The sequence below is a fragment of the Mercenaria mercenaria genome, chromosome 18, assembly GCF_021730395.1.
Source record: "Mercenaria mercenaria strain notata chromosome 18, MADL_Memer_1, whole genome shotgun sequence".
Classification (NCBI taxonomy): domain Eukaryota; kingdom Metazoa; phylum Mollusca; class Bivalvia; order Venerida; family Veneridae; genus Mercenaria; species Mercenaria mercenaria.
Genome location: NC_069378.1, coordinates 1,941,428 through 1,965,674, shown reverse-complemented (window position 1 = coordinate 1,965,674; position 24,247 = coordinate 1,941,428). Strand labels below are relative to the sequence as shown.

The 24,247-nt window shown below is 34.4% G+C and overlaps 1 protein-coding gene across 1 annotated transcript; it reads left to right on the top strand.

Moving 5' to 3' along the window:
* The first annotated feature begins 448 nt into the window (after positions 1-448).
* Positions 449-23,565, top strand: LOC123539061 (uncharacterized). The gene is made up of 9 exons (XM_045323535.2): positions 449-600; positions 2,495-2,651; positions 3,042-3,203; positions 3,561-3,743; positions 5,738-5,814; positions 14,727-14,795; positions 14,996-15,037; positions 15,269-15,451; positions 18,136-23,565. Exons 2-9 carry the CDS (start codon positions 2,509-2,511, stop codon positions 18,285-18,287), a joined length of 1,011 nt encoding a protein of 336 aa, XP_045179470.2. The 5' UTR covers positions 449-600; positions 2,495-2,508; the 3' UTR covers positions 18,288-23,565.
* The last annotated feature ends 682 nt before the right edge of the window (positions 23,566-24,247 follow it).

Genomic DNA, 24,247 nt, shown 5'->3' with positions numbered 1-24,247 from the left:
CAGTGAGATATCGCAATATATCTTCGCCGATAAGGGAGACAATCCTGCCTGAGTGAAAATATCAGAATTGTCAACCTTATCGGTGAAGACATATTTCGATATCTCACTGAAAAAAAAAAACTTTTTATTTTATTCTAATTTGTGAAGATCAACGAAGTTTTGTTTATAACATGCTTACATATTCAAATGAGACCTACATCTCATGACAATAAAGTATTGTCATATTTTTTCATTTTCAGCTAAAAACTCTATACAATACAGATAATAATTATATGGTTCATGTTCAACCTAATATCCAAAATATAGCCATAGTTTATACGTAATATTATTCATTTCATAACCACTTTACATCTGATTAAGTGCAATTTGTTAACGGTTTCTGATAATATGTGATAACATTGTTGTTTAATTTCGACCCACACAATTTATTTGATTTGATTATTTTATCATTTGATGATAGAATAATCTGAACCATATCAATTTGGGGAATACCAAAACTGATATCATAGGATATTTAAGATAATATTTAGCTCATGTCACTTTGTCACTTGTGTTAATTTTATTCTTTCACTTGTTTGCACCTTAATCTGAATAAAAGAGGTAAGTTTTTAAAAACTAGTATAATCTTATTTGACTTCATGAAAAGTAGATATTTAAAAATTGTACATAAACTTATGGCCATGCGGATACTTTGAAACTTTTTTTCCCAAAGTGATGGAGTCCATTTTTGGCAGGATTATCGCTTTTTAGCTCACCTAAGCCAAAGGCTCAGGGTGAGCTATTGTGATCGCTCACCGTCCGGCGTCCGTCCACACTTTCCTTTAAACAACATCTCCTCCTAGCCCACCAGGCAAATTTTGAAGAAACTTTGATGAACTTTTGATGTTTCTTGGATGATCTTCTTTAAAAATGTTTGAAAATGAATTCCGTATAGAACTCTGGTCGCCATAGCAACCGAAAGGAAATATTCCAAAATCACAGGGCCTAGGGCTTTGGTATTTGGTATGTAGCCTCATATAGTGGTTCTCTACGAAGATTGTTCAAATTATCCCCTAGGGTCAAATATGGCCAAGCCCCGTGGGTCACATGGTTGATATAGACTTATATAGGGAAAAAATTGAAAGTCTCCTTGTTCAAAACCACAAGGCCTAGGGTTTTGATATTTGGTATGTAGCATCATGTAATGGTCTTCTACCAAGTTTGTTAAAATTATTCCCCTAGGATCAGATATGGCCAGGTCCCGGAGGTCAAAGTGTTTATGTAAACTTATATAGAGGAAAACTTTGAAAATCTTCTTGTCCAAAACCACAGGGCCTAGGGCTTTGATATTTTGAATGTGACATCATCTAGTAGTCCTCTACAAAGATTGTTCAAATAATGCCCCTGGAGAGAAAAGAGACCCCGCCCTGGGGATCTTAAGTTTTACATAGACTTGTATAGGAAAACACTTTCAAAATCTTTCATCTTAAACCAAAAGATCTAGGCCTTTGATATTTGGAATGTAGCATTGCCTGGTGGTCCTCTACCGAGGTTGTTCAAATCATTACCCTGAAAACAGTCGCACCGACACAATTTTAAGTCATATGGTGACTTTCAAGCTTAGATGGTGGAGGAAGAATCCAGGTGCCCCTCCGTGCATTTTTTCATCACAAGCGGGCATATATAATGTTAAATTATAAAAACTCTTATAGAGGTAAATATATGTTTTGAACACACATGCGTGTAGTTAATAATTGTCAGGGCAGCATATCATATTATGTAATAACAATGACATCACTGTTATGTTACGTGAATCAATTCAAATGGTTGTATCTTTTATCCGTTTAAACGTTTAACTGAGTTCAGTCTTAATTTTCAACATTTACCCTGCTGGTGGTTGGATATTCTGTCTTTGCGACCAGTGCAGACCAAGATCATGGTCCGCACTGTTGTTATTATTATTATTGTACCAGATTTATATAGCGCCCTTGAAATTCATCCTCTACTAGTAAAAACACAGAGCGATCTGACCAGAGGGACAGAGTGAGATAAAGCCCCCAGAACAGACAGAGAGAACAGAGAGAGATACAGGCCTGACCGGCTAACTTAGCCTAGCACTTTGCGAATAGACAGTCTGGTTTTTTAACGTATCGGGTGTATAGCACCGATACACGAGAAGCCGTCTTGCCTGGGAAGAACCAGTACAGGCCTCTTAGCTATATAGGCAGTAAATGTTCAGTGAAAAGCCCTTTGAATAGCAAATTGCACTACCCAAACTGAATGATGGACAAGTCAATTTTAGAAATTGGGCAGAATAAGGATTAATTGCCCTTTTAAAAATTCAAAATTCAAATTTTAGTTCAGCAAGAGACGTTTCAGACTGAAGCATATTTCTCTCAATTCCTGTTTGCATATATATTCAAAACACAGACAGCATTTGAACACTTTTTATGTAGAGTATCATTTTTCTGTAACTTTCATCAGCACTTGTGTAATTGTAGAGTTTTTTTTCTAGTCTACACAAAATAAATGGCGGAATCTAACAGTTACGTATATCATACTACGCAAGGCTTTGAATGCCCTATATGTTTCGATAGATGCGACGTTCTAAAGATCACTGACTGCATACATGAACTCTGTCAGACTTGTCTTCAGCATGTAATTGAAAGAAGGTAAACATATATTTGTTACAAGAATTTGAAGTCATTTTAAATGTTTTATCTATATAGGTCTTTTACTGTTACATCTGGTATGTAATATTTAAAAACAACTGAGCTGAATATCGACATTTGATTGAATGAGACAGTTGACGCCTTATTTCAATTTATTAAACAATAATGCACAATATAATTATTTGCACAGCTTTTCGGCAAGCTTTATTACATTCATATGGCTATAACGATTTGTAAATTGCAATTATGATTTCTATCTAAACATTTATAATGTCTTATTCTTATGCTGTGTTTAATAGTCCTAACCATACATTAATTTTATAGTAACGATAGGGCAAAGTTTCTCTGTACATTTTGCCGAATTATAAATCAAATATCTTTATTTTACAGTAACGATAGCTTCACGTTTCTTTGTCCATTTTGCCGATGTATAAATCGTAAACCTGCTCAAGGTGCTTCTGCCTTCCCCAACAAAACACGGAAAATATGTTGCAACTGTTCAACTAAAGTGGACGTCAATGATGGACACACGGAATGTTCGCACAAAAGGAGGTAAACCGAACTTAAGAGGTTCATTTAGTTAAATTCTTAAATATGCAGTTTCCAAAACAAAACTAACATTTTATGTGTGTTTGAATAAAAGCACCAGTTAATATTTTGAAATATAAAATAAAGAATGTAATAATCGCCTCAAAATATATATGACAGCATTTCTTAAATGACTTACATAATGTGTGTATCATTTCAAATTATAAAATGCTGGATTATTTTGAAGGTGTTTGATTTGTAAAGAAAAGTACTGCTGTAATTTAAATGTGTATGAAAATGTGGTTTTGATAAAATATATATCGCTTCTACAACAGCATGCATCTTCCCTTGGTCAATCGAAAATTTTGAACTGTATTACAGCACTGTAAAAGCAGATGGACTTAACTGCGACAAAGGTATAACCAACCAAGAACTAAGACCGTCAGATTTCAGACACTTAGAATTTGACACGAGAACAAACAACATCGATGTTGCACAATCTGGTAATGGTGGGACGGCCAGAACACTTAACTTTAGTATAAACATAAATGTAGACAGTAACAGGTAAGTAACACAGCGATAAAGACTTACTAGAAAAAAAATCGTTCGACAACATTTTCTCTATGGCGAATTGCAATCCTGTGACGTTTTTCTATTATCTAAAATGTTATGTTTTAATGATAGCTAATGTCTCTCATATTAAGAATTCCATTGATCACATTATTTTCGGCCGTCAGTATCTCTGCCATTCCTAATTGCAAAACGGCTGCCACATGATAATATGTATATTGAATATAGACCTCTTATACATGTGTTAAATTTTTCGGAAAGTATAAATGATAAAAAAGATGAAAATATCACCCATAATACTTCATTTATATTGCCAGTTCATGACCAAATGAAGAATAAATAAAACACTGAGGAAACTAAAAGTAAAGCCCGAAATGATCTCAAAAAGACCAATTCAATGCTAAAGGTCATCCTTAAATTGTGCATATGATATAATTTCAATAACTTTTATATGGCTTCAATTATATTTTCAATAATAACATTTTTGGCTTACCAATCATGATAAGCGGGACCATATTTTTGGGTTATGATGTGTGTTGCTAAGTCACCACACACGGTTACCTAATCGAGCAGGTGTATGACGAATTGTATGTTAGATGGTAGTTAATCAGATTTTGGTCCACTAATGGATTTCCTTACAACTTAAACAATTAGTCATTTAGTCTTATTTCTGTTCACTGAGATCTTAATATATGTTAGAATTTCAGTGCAAGTATTTTTGAAATTTGATTTTCCTATCCCGGTTGCCATACCAACATAGCGTAATATTAGCTTACGTATGAATTTCATAAATATATCTTGACTGTGGAATAGCATGATTATAAGCATGATTGTATTAAATTCGTTTAAGAAATGCATCGACAAGTATGTATTTTACCAAAATTCATTAGAAATGCAGATTTATTATATTTTATTTCCTCCCTTTGCCTATTTCGGTTGCTTAATCGAAATAGATAGAAGATTTATGGAGTTTGAAGCTATACACTGTTCTAAAAGTTGCCTTTTGTTTCAGGTAGTTGAAATATGCCAATATTTATCATGTGTAAATGAAGAACTAGATATATTGACATCTAAAGGAATAGTCCACGTTTTAAATACATTTATACTAAAGGGGGTAATTACGAAATTTCACAAAAAGTAATAAAAATACATTTCCAATAGGAATCTTACTCTATGTAATGGATTTCTTTGTTCCTTAAATAAATCTCTCACAGGATATTTCAATAAAATATGTAAAAAGATCCTTTGGAAGCATAGAATGCAACCAAGCAACATAATAACAGACTCAGTTTGATTGAGTCTATTCATGAGAGGTAATGGCAAGTGCAACACCTCTCATCGCCCCCCTACACCGGCTTAAACGGAATTCTATTACATAGATTGAATGGACTCCGTCATCCCAGAGGACCAAAAAATATAAAAACACTGAATCCAAGTACGGGGATACCTTTTACGACCGCAACACGGCACTTAAAGGTTGCTGTTGTGATAATTAATAAAAGCTAAGATCCTTTGGAAGCATAGTATGCAACCAAGAAACATAATTGCAGACTCGGTTTGATTGAGTTTGTTCATGAGAGGTAATGGAAAGTGCAACACCTCTCACATCACGCCCCTCTCGCCACTAGCACCGGCTTAAGCGAATATTGAATGGATTCCATGATCCCAGTGGACCAGAAAATATAACTCAAAATACCATAAAATGTTGCTCAAATGTCACTGACAACCTTCAATAAAACAATTGTTGCTTTTAGGTTTGGTCAGTTTAAACTTATATAATTACTATTACTTTAAACTATTTACAGTAAGACGAGTCAAACCTAGTTCTCAAATAAATACGTGAACAGAACACTTAAAAGATTTATTTCGTAACTCTGATACTGCTTGTAATGAAACTTACCAGTTATTCCAGACCCGATAAATGTTACAAATACTTGCTTTATAGTAAAGAATGGTCGTAGCTTAATTTCTGAATTAAACGCTTTCAGTCCACCAGCGATTATTCAACCCTCACCTAGAGATTCAGTTAGAGAATATACGTGCCGTGGATGCATCCTGACGATAAGTATGTTTCTTTGATCTACAGAAAATGATCTTGTTTATCTTTTTTTAAATTCAATTATAATATTTCAGATTTACCGTGACAGAACAATCTTACAACAAAGAACCTTTATATTTATGCCTTACCAAACATAATAAAATAAAAATTATGTCAATTTTCTCACAGTACCTTGATATTCATGGCATATCAAGCGTACAGGAACCCACTGCGTTAAATGCAGCCAGTGTATGAAGACCTTCAGGGCCGTAACGTAGAAGCCAGGGGCCACTATCTCGAAGGTACCTTAAGTCCTAAGATGTTCCTAAAGGGTTCGTAAGGTATTCGTAGCAGATATTTTCTCTATCTCGAAAGCCTCGTTATTTACGACACTTCGTAAATGTCCTCGTAAGTTGTGGCTGAAAAATTTACCCCTTAGCGTTCTCGTAGCATATAAGAACTTTTTCGACCTATCTAAGTTTGTTTCTTATTGTACCACGCTTAAACTAGCGGAAATATTCTTTCGATCCCATCGTGTCAACGAACATGAATTTATTTCGTATAGATGGATACATTTTGTGCTTTTAATCTGTTTTTACAGATGAAAACGCACAGGTTTGGTGCCCCTACAACAGAGTGGAGGGGGCATATAGATTTGGCATTGTGCGTCCTGTCGTCCGTCCGTTCGTCAATGAGTCTGTCCGTCGGAATTTTGTGACGCGCCTAGCTTAAAAAGTATTTGATATGAATGGATTAAATCTTGCATAAGTCTTTATCATGATATGAACTTCCGCACCTGCTATATTGGTCTTGTTTTGCCTCATATTTACAGAGTTATGGCCTCTGAAATGGTAAAAAATGCACATTTTCACCTTGTGACGCTCTTCGCTCAAAAACATAAATTGATTGAACATTGTACGAATCTTTATTATGATATGAAATTGGGCACCTCCTATTTTTCGTCTGTCTCCGCCCCCTATTTCCAGAGTTTTGACCCCTGCGAGAGTCAAAAGTGCACACTTTCACCTTGTGACGCGCCTAGATTAAAAAGTATTTCATACAATGTAGAAATTGATGAAAACTTGGCTTTTACCACAGTTACTGCTGTATATATTCACTGGCGGATTCTATTCATCAAATGGTGTTGTAAAAAAGCAATCATTATATAGCTTTAGAGCAATACGAAACACGTTGCGTTTATATCACAGATATTGATGTAGTTGAAATTTCCTATCATAGAATTACTGGAATCTTAGACATTTAGCCTGTGAACTGTTAATTAACTTGTGAGACTGAATTATGTTTTTGTCACTGTTTTCTGAAGTGAACAATAATGAAATGAATTGCATTGTGCAAGACTATATATTTATAGGTTATTAGCTTTGTATCGGGAAATATGCACGAGTTCTTCTGCGGAAATATTGCGTAATATTCCTCCGCTGAAGAACTCGTGCATATTTCCCGATGCAAAGATAATGACCTTTTTATTACATACGCATCTACACGTATTAATATTATGTAAATATCATAAATATGTTCAACAGCCTGAATAGGATTGACAATACTGAACTAAGCAGAAAAAAATAGTGCAAGAACGCACACTGAATTACGTCACGCACCCGATATGAAATTCAGGAAATGAATTATGGAAAAAATATTAACGTTTCCGGTACGGGTGTAACTTAACGGGGAATAGAAACGAGTATGTAATAAGTATAGTTACAACTACACAATTTTGTGCGATCAACATGAACTTATTTTTTGACGGTAAAAATTTCACAATAAGAGTCGCCTCCTGAGAAAGTAACAAGATTAAAAACAGGCTGAAACGTCTATATTGATTAAAGATATATTGATTTTTTAATATTGAACGCTACTGAGCTAGCATAATATGTAGAACACACAAGATCTCAAAGTAAGTTCGAATACCTGGCGAGGCGTTCTTGTTCTCCGTGATTAAAAACAATATATTTAAGGTCATTCATTCCCCACCTCTGACTTATGAAGGGGAGTTACCAGGCATTTGTGGAGAACAATTTAAGACTTGTAAGAAACCCAGGGATACTAATGCAATTAACTGACTAATTTTATCACAGAAAAAGGCGCGAAACTCTACTTTCTTATCAAAAAAAGTTTGACATTGTTTATTGCAAACTCCAACCGTGTTCTTTGCCTTATCGGTACAGTAGATTGTTTTGACAACACTCCTGTGCAGATGTTGGTTATTTTAAGGTTAAGTCGATACAGTTAAAAAGATGTTTAGTAGAAAGGTTTTTTGAATAGAATTATGTATAAAATTTGTTCTTTGAATACCCTAGTCTAAAATGATACCGTGCATTTCTTACAAAACTTGGTATATGTGACCAAAAGTTTAGAGGTTTTGTTGAGCGTAAAGCTAATTGGCATCTCAGAAGTCATCGCTGAATAAATATCAGACAATTGTTTTTATTTTATCACGGAATAAAATCTGATGAAATGTAAATAGTTTTTAGTAGGCATTATACGGTTGCATGGGATAAAATTTCTCTTAATATGGACATAGTTTCCATGATGTTTAGCAACACACAAACACACAGCTTGTGAGCTATCAGATACACGTGCAGTTGGTTGAAAACTAACTAACTAACAATACCTTAAGTTACGAACCCTTTACGAGGGCGTTAAGAGGTGTTTGGAGATAGCTGAATAACGCTACCTTAGTCTTACCTTAGGTTTATCGTAAATCATACCTTATCTTAGGATACGAATAAGTTTTCGAGATAGTGGCCCCAGGTCAAATTGACCCTGACACGACACCATGGAGATTTACGTCATCTCACTTTTCTTTTTTTCTTTTTATTTTCTTTGTTCATCTCGTGTTATAGATATTCTTTAGTCATCTCACTGTATATATCCTTTACTCGTCTCACTTAATATTTTTTATTATTTGGTCATCTCTCTTTATAGATATTCCTTTGTCATCTCACTTTGAAAACAGACGTTCTTTTTTATCTCACTTTTTCATATTCTCTCGCCATTTCACTTTATAAATAAATATTCTTTTGTCATCTCGCTTGATAGATATTTTTATCATCTCACTTTATAGATATTCTATGACCATCACACTTTATAGATATTCGTAAGTCATTTCACGTTATAGATACTTTTGTCATCTCACTTTATAAATAGATATTCTTTTGTCATCTCAGTATATAGATATTCTTTTCTTCGTTTATTTAAACTTTATAGTTATTATTTTGTCATCTTACTCTATGGATGTTATTGAGTCATCTCCTATTATAGATATCCTTTGGTAATCTTACTTTATAGATATTTTTATTTGTATTGAGGCTATTGCTATAAAGTGAAAGAGGTCGAGGTTCATAACTAACTTGACTATAGAAAATGCTGATGACATGTATCGTGTATAAGTGTTTCATTCTTTGGCTGAAAGCACTTGGTAAAGACAAATCAAGTTATTTGGAAGGGGTACAACTATGGAGCTTCGAACCACGACTTGGCCAGTAGAACCAACTATTGTAAAGTATTTGAATTTCTCAAATATATTGCATCCAAATGCATTCGCTGTGTTCATTACTGAAAAAATTTAAACCTAGATCAAGGTATATGATGAACAATGACATACATTCATTGTTGGTAGGGTAATCCAGTCATTGTTTACAAATGTCCATATTTTCAAAAGCTGCGATAGATAATTTGACAACACTGGAAATACTGTGATATTTTAATTTGCATGATATTTGATTCTGTTTGTGTTATATATACGTACTTTTTTAGTAATCCAATGAATTTTAAATCGATACACACAGTGCTGTAGGGTCTCTGTTCCTAGGGCTCTTTTTCCACACCGGGTTCAGTTATACAATTAGAACTTCCAAATCACCCGAGTCTCGTTTCAAACAGCAACGTCTAATCGTTGGCAGCGTTCCTTCATATTTTAAGGTGTCATGTATTATGAACGAGATTTTTAAATTTGTTGACACAAAAAAAAATCGTCAAATAGAGTCATTAGAAATAGATCATCTAAGACGTCTCAATCTCTATAACTGTGGACTTATGCTGAAGGAACCCAACAATTATAAATATAAACAATTCTCATAACTAAGCACTGCTCCTTAAATAAAGTAAAACTAGAAATGTGTCCATGGGACACAGATGCCCCCACTACATGACAAAGGACACAGATCAAATAATTAAGTCAGGGGCCATAACTCCTACAAGACTGAATGAATCCGGACGCGAAACCCAAGGTGCACAACTGCACATGCTGACCAATATTCCTGTAAAGTTTTGTGACTCTAGGTCAAATATCTATATTAGGCTCGTGAAGTTAGCAGTAAGAAGCGGAGATAGAACAATAGAGAGTTTGAGATTTCAAACTTCGCCTTCCCCTTCAACGTCTCTCATATATATTTTGGGTAAAACGTCACCGACATGCGTGTATTTTATTTATACCACACGTTGCTACTAAAGTTTTCCATGTAATATCACGTAAGCCTAAGACTTCTCTTTATTACTATGCGAAATAAAAAGCTTAGTTTCAGGATTTCTGCTTATTAAATTATTTGATTATCCATATATAAAATTAGACTAAATTTGATGCGAAACACTATCAATAGGTATAAGAATAATGAAGTTTTGTTTGGCTAATGATTTTAACTAAATACATTGAATTGAACCTGGAAGTATGAAGTTATCAACTGATTTTGAGAAACTTTGAGATTTTGTTCAAACTTTAACTTCTACGGCATATTTTTGTCCTCAGGCGTATCGATTATACCAGATGGGCCTTTTTGTCGTATGAAGTGAGTTTTGAACGTCCGAAGATGTGATATCACGAAAGTCGAAACTTCATTCTTTTTACATCTACTCTGTCCACAAACTCGGCATCAAGACTGAAATCTGGATGGAGGCACATGGCATGACAGTCATTTTACTTGAAAAATAAATAATTACGCGCGATTATCATTTGGTGGAACATTTTATTTTCAGATCCAAATAAAATCAATCTGTTTCTGTCGGACACTTAATACACAATTGCGTTTTGATTATAAACATAAAATGGTACTAGTAAGACGGAAAATTGTTTTGAAGTATCAGACAATTTCAGATCTATGATATCATGATGAGAGACGTTTCCTGTTAGCCGTATGGATAACTCCCGTTCTTTAAATGCACGGAACAAGAGCCTGGCAGAGGGACATTGTGGGTTAATTCCCCCTTTGATTCTTACATTTTACAAAGAAAGTCGGTCTTGAAATTCGGTGTGACCCTACCCTACCCCTACCCGCCCCCCCCCCCACTCACACCCCCTCCCCTCACCCACCCTGAAATGGGTGACTCCCTCTTTAATGTTGGTGTCCCTCTAACCAAAAGTCCAGGATCCGCAGATGCTTTACTTATAAAATAGTATATTAAAATCATATTACGCTGTCTGAGAGTTTGGTATTATACAGAGTCATACAGAGTGACATTATCACTTTGATATGATCATTATAGGTTATTAATTTTGTATGTGGATATATGCACGAGCGAGTTGTGCAGCGGCAATACTGCGCGACTTTAGGAGCGCAATATTGTCCGCGAAAGAACGAGTGCATGTATCCACATACAAAATTGATAACCTTTTTATTACACATCCACTATCAAATGATTAATTTATATCTAAATTATCGTTCTGTCACGAAAGACAGAAAAAAATACGGAAAAAATCTCCGAAAACGCAATAAACAAATCAAACTGACGCGCATTAATATTTTCCGCGAAAATGACGTGATAAATTACTACGTGCCAGTATCTAATAGGTCAGATTAATCAAAGTGTAAAAGTAAACAAAATGTTGCATAAATTACAAATTAAACAAACACACAATAGCAACAAAAATCTAAAGAAACGAGATTCGCAATGGACGGACCGTCAGGGGAGGTAACTAGAGTCACGGATTGGGACTAGTCCGATATGAAAGCGTTCAACGTCATGATATGGAAAAATATTGCACGATCGCGGTCCATTGAAACCCAATGGAAAATAATTTTTGGTATGTAATAATCATTATTTCCTCTCGTGTATGATTTACAATCTTGCATTGTATACTGACTATACTGACATAATTTTATATAAAACCTAAATGTTTGGAGCAACACTAACGAGTTTTTACTTTGTTCACATTATCGTTTTTTTTTTTGTTTTTGTTTTTTTGTTTTTTTTTTGTTGTTGTTGTTTTTGTAGGTAATCGCTCTAATATCCATGCGATGATTATATTAATTGAAATGTTTTTTTATTTAATTTTCATTTTTAAAATCTCTTGTAAAATTCCTGCCCTTTCTGACAATTGGTATCAAAATGCACGAAAAAAACGATCATAATTACGGATAAATTTAATGGGCGGATTAAAAGAAGTAAGGTTCATTCTAATGTTTGAAATCTCAAGGAATTTTAATCGAACTTCAACTTCATACATTAACTTCGCAAGAGACGTTGAAGGGGAAGGCGAAGGTTGAAATCTCAAACTCTCTAATAACTCTATATGGGAGACACGGCCGTTGAAATTTTGTTTTAAGTTAAATCATCGTAAAGCAGAGGAATTAGCATATTTGTTACTCGGCAGTTTGTTGTAGGATCATTTAATCTACGTGCAAGATAAAGGTTTAAACAGGCAACGGGACGAAAGTCAAAGTTTCAAGACATTTCTGACATCGTGAAATCTGATGATTTTCGAAAGGATGGAATAGAAAGTTTTTGTGTTTCTGATCAAAACAAGTTTATATCCTGTATAAATGAGGTTTAACGTTTTGTGATTTAGTCATAATACAGTTCATTGTGCATTTTATGGCTGGTATTCCTCGACAGAGTATAACCATAGAACGGCCAGCACATATTTATGCAATCTCGCCAGGCATATACGTTTTTGACAACACAGAAAATGACGTCACTCGACCTTCAGGTATTTCCGGAAGTAAATAAAATGAAAGTAGAAATGATAAACTTGAAAACGAAAGCCGCATTTTGATTCGTAGATAGTCAGGGATCACCCGTGTAAATGTATGCGCGTGGCCTTGTAAGAGTATATGCCTCAGATGTAAGATATAACCGTATTTGAGAGCTGCAGAGCAGACCTAGACATTTCAGAAATATTTTCAAAATAAGTTTCGTGTAATAAATGTTGTTTCTACGGAAGCGTGAAAGGGCCATCAGACGCTAATACGTTTTAGTACGTTAAGGCTGCGGAAAGGATATCCCGTATCCTGTCACCAACAAGCAGTGCAATTAATTATACATGTACATGTATAATGCTTATACATTTGTTTTATATGGCTATATTGTAAATCATTTTGAAGAGTAATCATAGTTGGACGCTACGCTTTCTTCAACGGGTGGAGGACTGGAGGTGGATGATAGGTAGTTCATAAATCCCACCGGGACTAAGATATTTTGATTTCTGACTTCTATCCCGTTTCGTCGGGCCCTTAGGTGTTTCCCTTGTTGCTCTGTCTTCTGCAAAGGCATTGAGTACTTGCATTTTAGGTTCTTGATAATTGCATGTATATAGATATACAAGAGCAGTTTTGTGTTATACATTACATGCCTTCTGTTGCCTTTTTATATGTTAGGGGTTCACCTGGTGGTGATAACTTTTATTCACACCGTCCTGTGACTTTGGAACATGGTGGGGTAAGAGTGACGTTAGGTGCACCATAAACCGATCTAAGCTCCCCAGTTGTGGTTTTTCCAAGGCGGTGCCCCACTGTGTTCCTTTTTTTTTGTTCGTTTTGTCCTTGTGTGTTTACCTTGTGTGAGTGTATGTGTGCGTTGGTCGTGTGCGCGTCCGCGTGCTGGGTGTACGTTTGGGGAGGTTGCGTTTTTAGACCTTGGCTTTCCCTGATGAATATTCATCCTCATTTTTTTCACGCTTACCATGGGCAACCTCCGGTAAAATGTACGTATCTCATATAACTATGGCGTACAAGCGCACACATCCATATATCTCATATAACTATGGCGTACAAGCGCACACAGCCATCGATTGGGATTGATAGGTTTAGTAGGAACTAAGTCACAATATTTTTAAATCTTTTTAACAAAGAAAAACATTTTAAAGATGTAAATATTCACTTATAAATGTCAACATGGTAATTAATTCAAACTATAAACTTCTAAAGAAAGACAATTAAGAAAACAAGATCAATACAATTTCAATCTCTTTGGCCTTTTTTCAAAAACATTAAGGAATATGCATTCACTGTGACTGCATGCCTATACATTTCATTTAACTATATTTTCTCTAATGGGAAATCCTTTCCGCGGTCGTAACGTAATAAAACGTATTAGCGTCTGAGGGTCCTTTCACGCTTCCGTAGAATCAACATTTATTATACGAAATTCATTTTGAAAATATTTCTAAAATGTCTAAATCTGCAGCTCTCGAATACAGAAATATCTGACATCCGAGGCATATACTGAAACTTTTAGACAACATCAAAAAGGATCTTTTGAAAGATTTAACGAAGATCCTAAAATCTCCATATACCCTTGCTCCGTTACGGACCCCTGTGGGTTTGTGTTTGTTTTTTTTTTCAAATATTTTTCGTCGATGGAAAGCTGACATGTAGTGCTAAAGCCCAGGTATTTTCAAGTTGTCAGAAAGTACTGAACATTTACGCGCATACAATTGGACGGGGTGACACCTGTGCGTGAACCTTCGCTTTTGACCAATGCAAATGCTACTTTCGTTTTCAAGTTTAACCTGTGTACTTTCATTTTCTTTATTTCCGGGAAAAGTTGAAGGTCATCTGACGTCATTCTGTGTTGTCAGAAACATACGTATGATTGGCGAGATTGTATAAAAATGTGCTGACCGTCCTAAGAATGTAGCGTTTATGTATTGCATGTTGTACTATTTGCATAGCATATTTTACTATTTCTGTGATAATGTTTTACAGTTATATTTGCCTCTACGATGCGGAAAGTTTTCGAATCAGTTACAAGACATTGGATCACTGTTCCGATAGGTATGTCATTTTTTAAATCATCACAGTTACCACAGTTTTTTAAGTAAACTTGAAACATATGCCTTATCAGATATTTGTGTTACATGTAATCTGTAACTTACTAGATCTACAAGATTAAAAAGAATTTGAAATAAATAGAATAAAAAAGATATTCTTCCAACAATAGTGTGTTGTAAAATAGCACATTTGTATGTTTACAGTATCTGTGATGCTTCCAGTATCGATAATCAGGTTTCTGGTTGGTATGTGTAACTACTTTTGTTTTCAGTGTTCTTGATAATATTTTATTAAAATTAAATACAATTATTTCTACAAATGCTCATGCAATTTAACTTAAAGATTATAACACGTGATTGTACCTCTGTCTTACCAGAAATATATTTTATATGCATACACGTTGTTAACTATTCTTATCATTATTTATACCATGGTTATTTAATTTAGATTATTTACAGATCTGATTTTCTGTACAGGTTTGATAGCCGTTTTATCGTACTCCCAAAAGGAGAAGCAAAATATGGCAATATTTGTACTTGTAAAAGGATTATGCGGAACTATTTTCTGGATAGTGATAATTTGCAGAAAACTTGAAGTTTCTCGATTGAGCTTTTTCACATATTTCCTTGGTGCGTTTAGTTTAATCTGGCTATTAGTTGGTAAGTATATGCATGCTTATACAACTACTTGATACTTTTGTATGAAATCTGCCTACTTTTTGGAAATATGTCAATCGACTCAGGTTCATTAAAATACATATAAAATAAATATTTTTGGTCTAAAGGTTTATGCTTTATACGACATATTATTTATGCTTTGTGCCTGTATTAATTAACTTAAGATTTCAACTAACTCGAAATTTTAATATACCTAACTCGAAAGTATGACTCAATATTTCAAAAATTCGGATAACTACCTATCATATATGAGCGTAAATGTCTTGACCAAGAACATGTAGCTTCGGTAGCCTTTGTCTTAGCCGGTCATAGAAGATGAGTAGGTAGTGTTCGCACTTAAAAGATATCTCTTTACTGATTTAGATCTGGTTTGGTCCCTTTTTGCATGGAATGATAGTCACTCCCTACAAGAATGTGTACCTATATGTCCTGATTACCGTATGAGACCAATATCGGGTACCTTAAGTAGTGAGTGGATATCTTTGAAGGTGACCGGGTAGTGTTCAAACGAAATATGTTTCTATTTTGACCATATATAGAAGGTTTACGACCTGGTTCGAGCCTTTGCGACCGTGACAAATATCCATACTTTACATGAACATATATATAGATGTCATTGCTTCAGATTGAAATCTAATATTTCCAGAATCATACATGAATGTAGAGTAGGGTAAGTTTAGATACACTCAGATAATGCTATGTTTTCACCTTTGCTCAAGCCGAATCATTCTGGCTATTTACATATATGTCACTCTTTTTACTGAAATATAAGATGACTTCCAAGTTCAGAAATTTAGGAGAAGTAAGTCACCATGACAAACTTATCCATTAACATTTTTACCTTTGACAGACGAACTGACGTATGTTCAATTATGCGTAAGAAGAAGAGGGAAACAAAAAAAAGTCAAAATTTTAGCTAGCAAAAATCTTAAATAAGTAAATCAAATGTCGAGAAGCTAGGTCGAAAATTCGACAAACGATAGTGGAAATTCCAATCTAATAAACCTAAATCGAGTCACTAAGTTTTCAAGTGAATAAAAACATGCACCTGACATAAATGTTTTTCTGTAACTTTTACAATTCTTATCTGTTAGGAAAATCGACAAAATAAATAATGTCACATTGTTTTGCCTGGGTCATGTTTTACGAATATTGAAAATATTTTATTATTATGTTACCTATAGATGCTTTTTGGATTTTCTTCAAAAAAATTGTATGTTATTTTAAAATACCATTTACACCATGTAAATGAGCTGGCAGAAAATTTCCAAAAAGTCATTGGTTGGTTGATAATATAAATTATCTTGACGCTTAGTTAAAACAGAATCTACACTTTTTGGGTCGAACAAAAACTTCCTATTTAAACAAAGTATGTGATGGGACTGATACTCAACATCTTCTGGCGAATACCTTGGATCTACATTAGATCTAAACTTGTCTTCAGAATCTGTTGCCAGTTCTGTTGTCAAGAATGATAACACCCGTTCAAAATTCCATTTTAGGAGAAGTGTATACCTTACTCTCCGTAGTAAGAAACTTTTAGTTATGATCCTCATCCGGAGCCATTTTGACTATGCATTCCCTGTTTGGTAACATGGTTTTAGTAGTAATACTCAAAATTTCAAGCTACCAAAGATAAATTAATTAGGTTTGTTTTGATTCTGGATCCTTTGACCCATGTTGATACTGCATATTTTAATACTTTAAACTGGTAACCAGTTCAGAAAAGAGCTTATCAAATAACTCTTTTTATGTTTTCAAAATCAAAATTGGTGTAGCCCCTATATGGGTGAACATATTTCCGCAAGACTCCGTTCATTCCTATAAGACTAGATTCACTGAACATGGATCTTTCTCTATCCATAGTCAAAGGTTTTCGAATAACGTATTTTGCTTTTCTTGGCTGTAGCCTGTAAAACAAATTACCTTCTTCAATCTCTGGCAGCGTAGTACAAAATTTTATTGGTAGCACCCTTGCTTGAAAGGCTGTACGAGCAGATTAAATAATCTCAGGTACTAGTATGTGCATATTACTGGATAACTATATTCACACAAGAGCTGTTTAGCTCATACTGACTGTTGATTGTATGCGACGTTATGTAAAGCTAACCTTTATTGTACCCACCGCTCTAATACGACATTAAGAGATATCGTGAAAATATGTGATGGTTTCATTTATCAAATGCTAGAAAAAGAGAAATTCTTACAAGTAAACGTGAGTTTGCGTAGTTTTAAAACAACATTTTAGTATTGATTCAAAACACACACACATAGACTGCATCTGGTTTAGTTAAAAAGGGAAAACAAATTGCAATATTATGTGGTGTCCGGTCTATGAGAGGAGCCCATCTACTTATGCATATATTTAGCAGATTTTTATTACACTTTATGGAACTATAACATTAGAAAAATATGACGATTATAATTAACTTATTTATAACGTGTAAAAAGGTAATGTTTTCCCTTATTGAAGCTAAGACGTATTTCATTTTATGTAACCATTAATTTCACGTTCGTTCAACAAGCACATGGACACGTTTGCATACAATAAAAAATATCGGGGACCTACCACAAGATATATATGAAATCATATACTAAACATTGTTTATATAACTTATATTTTCGCAGACCTTCTATATTGATATATGTTGTTTTAAATATTTCAGGAAGTGCTTGGACATTTGAAGTCCATGATGAGTATGATGGACTTGTACAAGTCATACAGGCTGTTACTATAATAGACTGGATATTGTCTGCTTTCTTCATGTTTATCGTTTGTGTGATGACATTCTCGGTCGTGGAAAGGAATCATGATTAGATAATTATATTTCATATATCTTATGTATACTAGCTATATGATACAGTGCAAATTATTATATTATATAACATTATCTATTGAATTATGTTTACACATGTGCTTAACCTTTACCACGCTGGACACGATTGATTCTGCCTTTGCGACAAGTGTAGACCACGTTCAGCAAGCACATCCGTGCAGTCTGATCATGGTCTGAACTGTTCGGTATCCAGTCAGTAAATTTTCATTAAACACCCTTTCAAATGATAAATGGTACTGCCAAAATTGGAAGATGGACCAGTCCATTATAGAAATATAGCATGGTAAGGGTTAAGATTTTGTCTATTAACCTCGAGATTTTTATGCTATATCTCTGCAAGTACAGTTCACAGTTTGAAAAGTTTGTGATAATGAACAAGAGGGTCATGATGGCCCTATATCGCTCATCTGAGTGAAGTTGCTTGCTTGAACAAATTTCTTTGCTAAAGCTTCAAAAACAAGAAAGTAGGTCAATAGGTCATATTCATGGTCACTGAAAGTCAGTTTTAAGATTAGTGTGCAAAACTGTACATGCCATCCAAATTTCAAGGCTGTATCTTAAAAAACAACAGAAAGTAGGTCAGTAGGTCACATTCTTAGTCACTGAGAGTCAGTTTTAAGATCGGTGTGCAAAACTGAACATGTCATCCAAATTTCAAAGTTGTATCTTAAAAAACAAGGAAGTAGGTCGGTAGGTCAAGGTCACAGTCGGGTGACCTTTATCACTTTGGGTCATCAGGTAAATATAATTAAACAGTCTTAGAAATATGATCTGATAATATCTGAAGTAATTTTTCCTACATAACTCATATATCAAGTGACCCCTGGGGCGGGACCTCTTTTCATCTAAGGGGCATAATTCGAACAATCTTGTTAGAGATCAACTAGGCAATGGTACATACAAAATATCAAAGGCATATGCCTTGAACTTTCAGACAAGGAGATTTTTAAAACATTTTTCTATATATGTCTATGTAAAACTAGGGAACCCCTTGGCAGGGCCTCTTTTCACCCCATAGGAATCATTTGAACAATCTTGGCAGTGGACCACAAGGCAATGCTACATACCATCTATCAAAAGCGTAGGTCTTGTGGTTTCAGACAAGAAGATTTTTAAAGTGTTTTTTCCTATACAAGTCTATATAAACCATGTGACACCCACACCCCTGGGCGGGGCCATATATCAGCCTAGGGGGATCATTTGAACAGTCTTGGTAGAAGACAACTATATGATGCTACATACCAAATATCAAAGCTCCAGGCGCTTTTGTTTTTGACAAGAAGATTTTTCAAAATTGTTCCCTATATAAGTCAATAGAAACAATGTGACCCCCAGGGCGGGGCCATATTATATCCTGGGGGAATAATTTGAGCAATCTTTGTAGAGGCCAACTAAATGATGCTACATACTAAATATCAAAAACATAGGCCTTATGGTTTTGGACAAGAAGATTTTCAAAGTGTTTTTCCTATGTAAATCTATATAAACCACGTGACCCGCGGGGAAGACCACTATATGATGCTACATACCAAATATCAAAGCTCCAGGCCCTTTTGTTTTTTACAAGAAGATTTTTCAAAATTTTTCCCTATATAAGTCTATAGAAACAATGTGATCCCCCAGGGCGGGGCCATATTATATCCTGGGGAATAATTTGAGCAATCTTATTAGATTATTCTACATACCAAATATCAAAGCCCTAGGCCTTGTGGTTTTGGAGAAGAAGATTTTTAAAGTTTTTCCTTTCGGTTACCATGGCAACTAGAGTTCTGAACGGAATTCAATTCTTTGAACAATTTTAAAGAAGACCATCCAAGGATCATCCCTGTCAAGTTTTATCAAATTTGGGTTAATGGTTTAAGAGGAGATGTTGTTTTAAGAAAAGTGTGGACGGATGGATGGACGTACGGACGGACGCCGGACGGTCAGCGATCACAATAGCTCACCCTGAGCCTTTGGCTTAGGTGAGCTAATAATAAAACAAAACTAAATAAAAAAGCTCATCTCACACATTTTGTAAATTTATGCATTATTTAATCTAGTTTGGTCAACAAAAATTTATTGCAGAATCAATGCTATTCAGCAGCTCAACGTGTCAATAAAAGGCCAATCCCTGGTAAAAGAAGTTTGAAATAATATAGGACTTTAGAATAAAGTTAGCGGCCCGAGTCATGAATTTTATATGTCATCTTATTAGTGTGTATGTTTGTACGAGGGGCACAGTTTCAAAGGGTCTGTTTTAAAAGCAAAGATATAGTTCATTTAACAAAATGAAAAACTAGAGTTTAGTATTGTACTTACTGCGCATGATAAGATTTTACGAAATTCATTATAGTTGTTGTAATTAAATTACTTTAATTTTTCACGATTCGAATAGTTTTAAATGGTCATTTATTCAAATTGAATACTGGACAGCTCATTTCACGTCAATTTCAAGACAAACCGATTGATGCTCCTCGAAGTATGATTATTACATACCAAAAGCACAAAAGCGAAATTCATCGATTGGGCACATACCTCGTCTTAGTAGTGTAGCTTCCATAGAAGAATTTTCGATTTCTGAGAAAAATCACGCACAAAATAACCGCATCTCCGCTTGGGCGTGAAGCTTCCTATGAAGTTCAGCTAAATTCCAGACATTAGTTGCTTAGGAAAACTGCAGATAAAAATAGTGCTGTAGTATGCTAATGCTGGATAATCGAAAGGAAGTATCTTGAAGGATTCCCCGATCGTTAATAAAGTTTGTTCTTTCGAATCATCCGTTGATACAAATATTCATCATCAGTTACTAAGGTTACTATTACATTCTTATTTGGATATAGTTTTTTTTCCCTTGTTTACATTGACAGAAAATTAAAATATTTGTCTGTCTGTCCAATGTGTAAGTTCATAATTGATAGATACAGCTGCGTTAACTCATTATGGACGCAGATCGCATTTATACGTTCATTTTATCTCTTATCGGGTACCGCATGTCGTATTTATCCGTCAAAAGATAACAGGCGTGTATGCCGAGGATCGCATAAATGCGCTATCTGCCTGATAGTACTGCATGCCGCGTGACGTGATTTTACGCTAGTAAGATTACTAACGAGTGGACTGCTGTCAAAGTCAACTAATTAAATATTTTACACTAAAGATTTATAAAACCCGGAAGCGATCGAAACTGTCAAAATATTTATTATTTAAGCATGTATTTTTAATATACTCATCACTAAATATCGCAACTACAAAGTTATTTCTAGGTATTTCCTGTTTGATTTTCTCATTCTAATATACTGCAGAGTCTTTCTTTTTCATTCAGTATTTCTAACTTTATTAAATAAAGCATAATTCTGTTCTTTTATAATGTCATTTGCTTTAAAGTTCAGCGGTAAATGATATTTGAATAAATATAAAATAATGAAATAATGGCTGTTTTTCTATGTCAAATCTTTCTTGAATATTGCAGTTTTCCATATTCGTGTTACTTCAGTAGGCCTGTGAAACAATTTTGCAAATTAAAATAATAGTAAATTAAATATTTTAGAATAGATCATAAATTGTAGTATCAGATGTAAAAATATCAGTTTTATTCATCTGAAACAGTTATAAACAGATGTTTGTCCCTAATATTAATCAAAGAATGCCTAGATCTTATCGATTATTGATTATCAGTGAAAGTCCACAGGCATACAAAGCAGATAAATTGATAAGTGGCTCAGGAATGTATCGGAAAATTGATGCCAGTAATTAAGCGGCGATATGGCTGCAGGTGTTAATGAGTTAATTTAATAATATACTCCTGTAATATTTCAAAACAATTTGCACACCAGTGTCATAAGAGCGGTAATTTCTCATTTCAAAAATGCTAATGCTAAAGAGAAATTATTTCTACAAAAATGTTTCAATATAAAAATGAAATGGTACACAAATTTTGATATAGCATTGAGGTTATTGAAAATAGTTTGGTTTGGATGACCTTACGTAAAACAAATATTCAACTTCATCCGTCTACCTACATGACTGTATTTGAAAATTTATGTTCATACGTGATACTGATAAAAAAATCTACCAGTTACATGAAGCAATTATAGTGTAGGAAATAGCAAAGTAATGCACTTGCCCCACAAAGACTGACTGTTGGTGAATTTTCAATGTCTCTTAATTTATTGACCTGAATGCTACAACATCTAGTAACGTTAACATGTGTCCGGGAACCCACATAAGGCAAAGAATTTTATCAATTTACACTTCCTAAGAACGTACCGACAATACAAACAGAGTTTACTGGTCCAAAACAACAGGCCATACAATCAGTCTTAATCTGTATTGTATACGTAAGTAGAAACATAGATGTTGTAACAGTTTAGAAAATGGACAGGTACTTTGTATCTATAATTTGACACACCCAACCAAGGGTCTAAACTAAAATATTCATTTGATTTAAGGCCGTAAAACAAGCAGGTTTGTATATGTATATTCAATATTCATTTGTAAGTAGTCGCGTTCCTTTTGGGGATCTAAAACAAAGGCAAAATCAACAAGAAGATTACACCTGCCACATAATTTGCGCTTTCTAATATCTGTGCATTTTGCTGAATAAGGGTTTGATTTAAACCACGTATTTTTTTCAATGTGTTTCGCAATAACAGACATGCAACAAATATGTAGTCTAACGAATCTTACCTAAGGTTTGCTCGTTTGAAACAAATATTGTTCTACAATGTAGTATTTGATTAAACGACATTTTTGTAAAGCAACTATGTATCTGAAATTTAGCTAATGAAAAGGATAGGGCTCTGTGCTTTATTTTTGATAGACTAATTTGAAATTACTGTTTGTTTGTTTGTTGTTTGTTTTTTTGGGTTTAACGCCGTTTTTCAACAATATTTTAGTCATGTAACGGTGGGCAGTTAACCTAACCAGTATTCCTGGATTCTGTACCAGTACAAACCTGTTCTCCGCAAGTAACTGCCAACTGCCCACATGAATCAGAGGTGGAGGACTAATGATTCCAGACACAATGTCGTTTTTCAAATAGTCACGGAGAACATACGCCCCGCCCGAGGATCGAACTCGCGATCCCGAGATCCGTAGACCAACGCTCTTACCTACTGAGCTAAGCGGGCGGGCTGGTCCTATGTTAAATTTTCACAATAGACTTTGCATTTTTCATGACATTTTTGTTTTTGAAAGATGTTCCACAATGTAGATTTAAATTAAACTAGTTGTAGACTTACCAGTTTTAAATCATTGACAAATAAAATGTTAAATGTCTTTGTGCTCAATTCTTCAGAAGTCGCCAAATGTTAATTAGAGTTCAAATACAGTTCTGCTTAATTATGCTACTTTTGTTTTTAAATGTTTTACATCAAAACTTATCTCTTGTCAAAGGTTACCTTAAGACGGAGAGTAGTGCTGACTGTGTAACACTAAATACACGGGATATAACAGATTCGCGGCAATATTTATGCTACCCGTAAAATGGCTACAAGGCTTTATTCTACGTTTTCCGGATAAATGACGCTATACCGTCACATCCAGTAATCAAACGTGCGAAAGTACCTTATCTGAAAGTAATTTGAAACTAGAGCTTTCACACTGAAGTACATTGCAATTTGACGCACACAAGATTGCATAATTATGTTGAGAATATTGAAAAGAACATGGAGTATGCACAACAAGGGTTGGTACTGATCACTTGTGTGAAGTTTCATCAAATTGTGTGACCACAATGGTCGCATAGATTGAGAAAGTCAGCAGTTTTTCACACTCGGTTTTATTTACAAGGTTATACAGAAAAAAAACAACTATACTAATAGTCGATCCAGGTATAAATACATCAGCTTTTTAAATAGTATTTTCCCGCGTCAAACTTTTAATTACTTTGTATTCTTAAGTCAAAGAATTCTATAACATAATAATCAATTCTAAAACTTTTTGATATTATTAAAGACAA

What these genes read in the sequence shown, in the direction of transcription:
- LOC123539061 (XM_045323535.2), top strand. Translation starts at nt 2,509, where the DNA reads ATGGCGGAATCTAACAGTTACGTATATCATACTACGCAAGGCTTTGAA. An exon ending in GAATGTTCGCACAAAAGGAG is followed by an intron (nt 3,204 to 3,560) that starts GTAAACCGAACT and finishes ACTGTATTACAG; the next exon opens with CACTGTAAAAGCAGATGGAC. An exon ending in TTTAATCTGGCTATTAGTTG is followed by an intron (nt 15,452 to 18,135) that starts GTAAGTATATGC and finishes TAAATATTTCAG; the next exon opens with GAAGTGCTTGGACATTTGAA.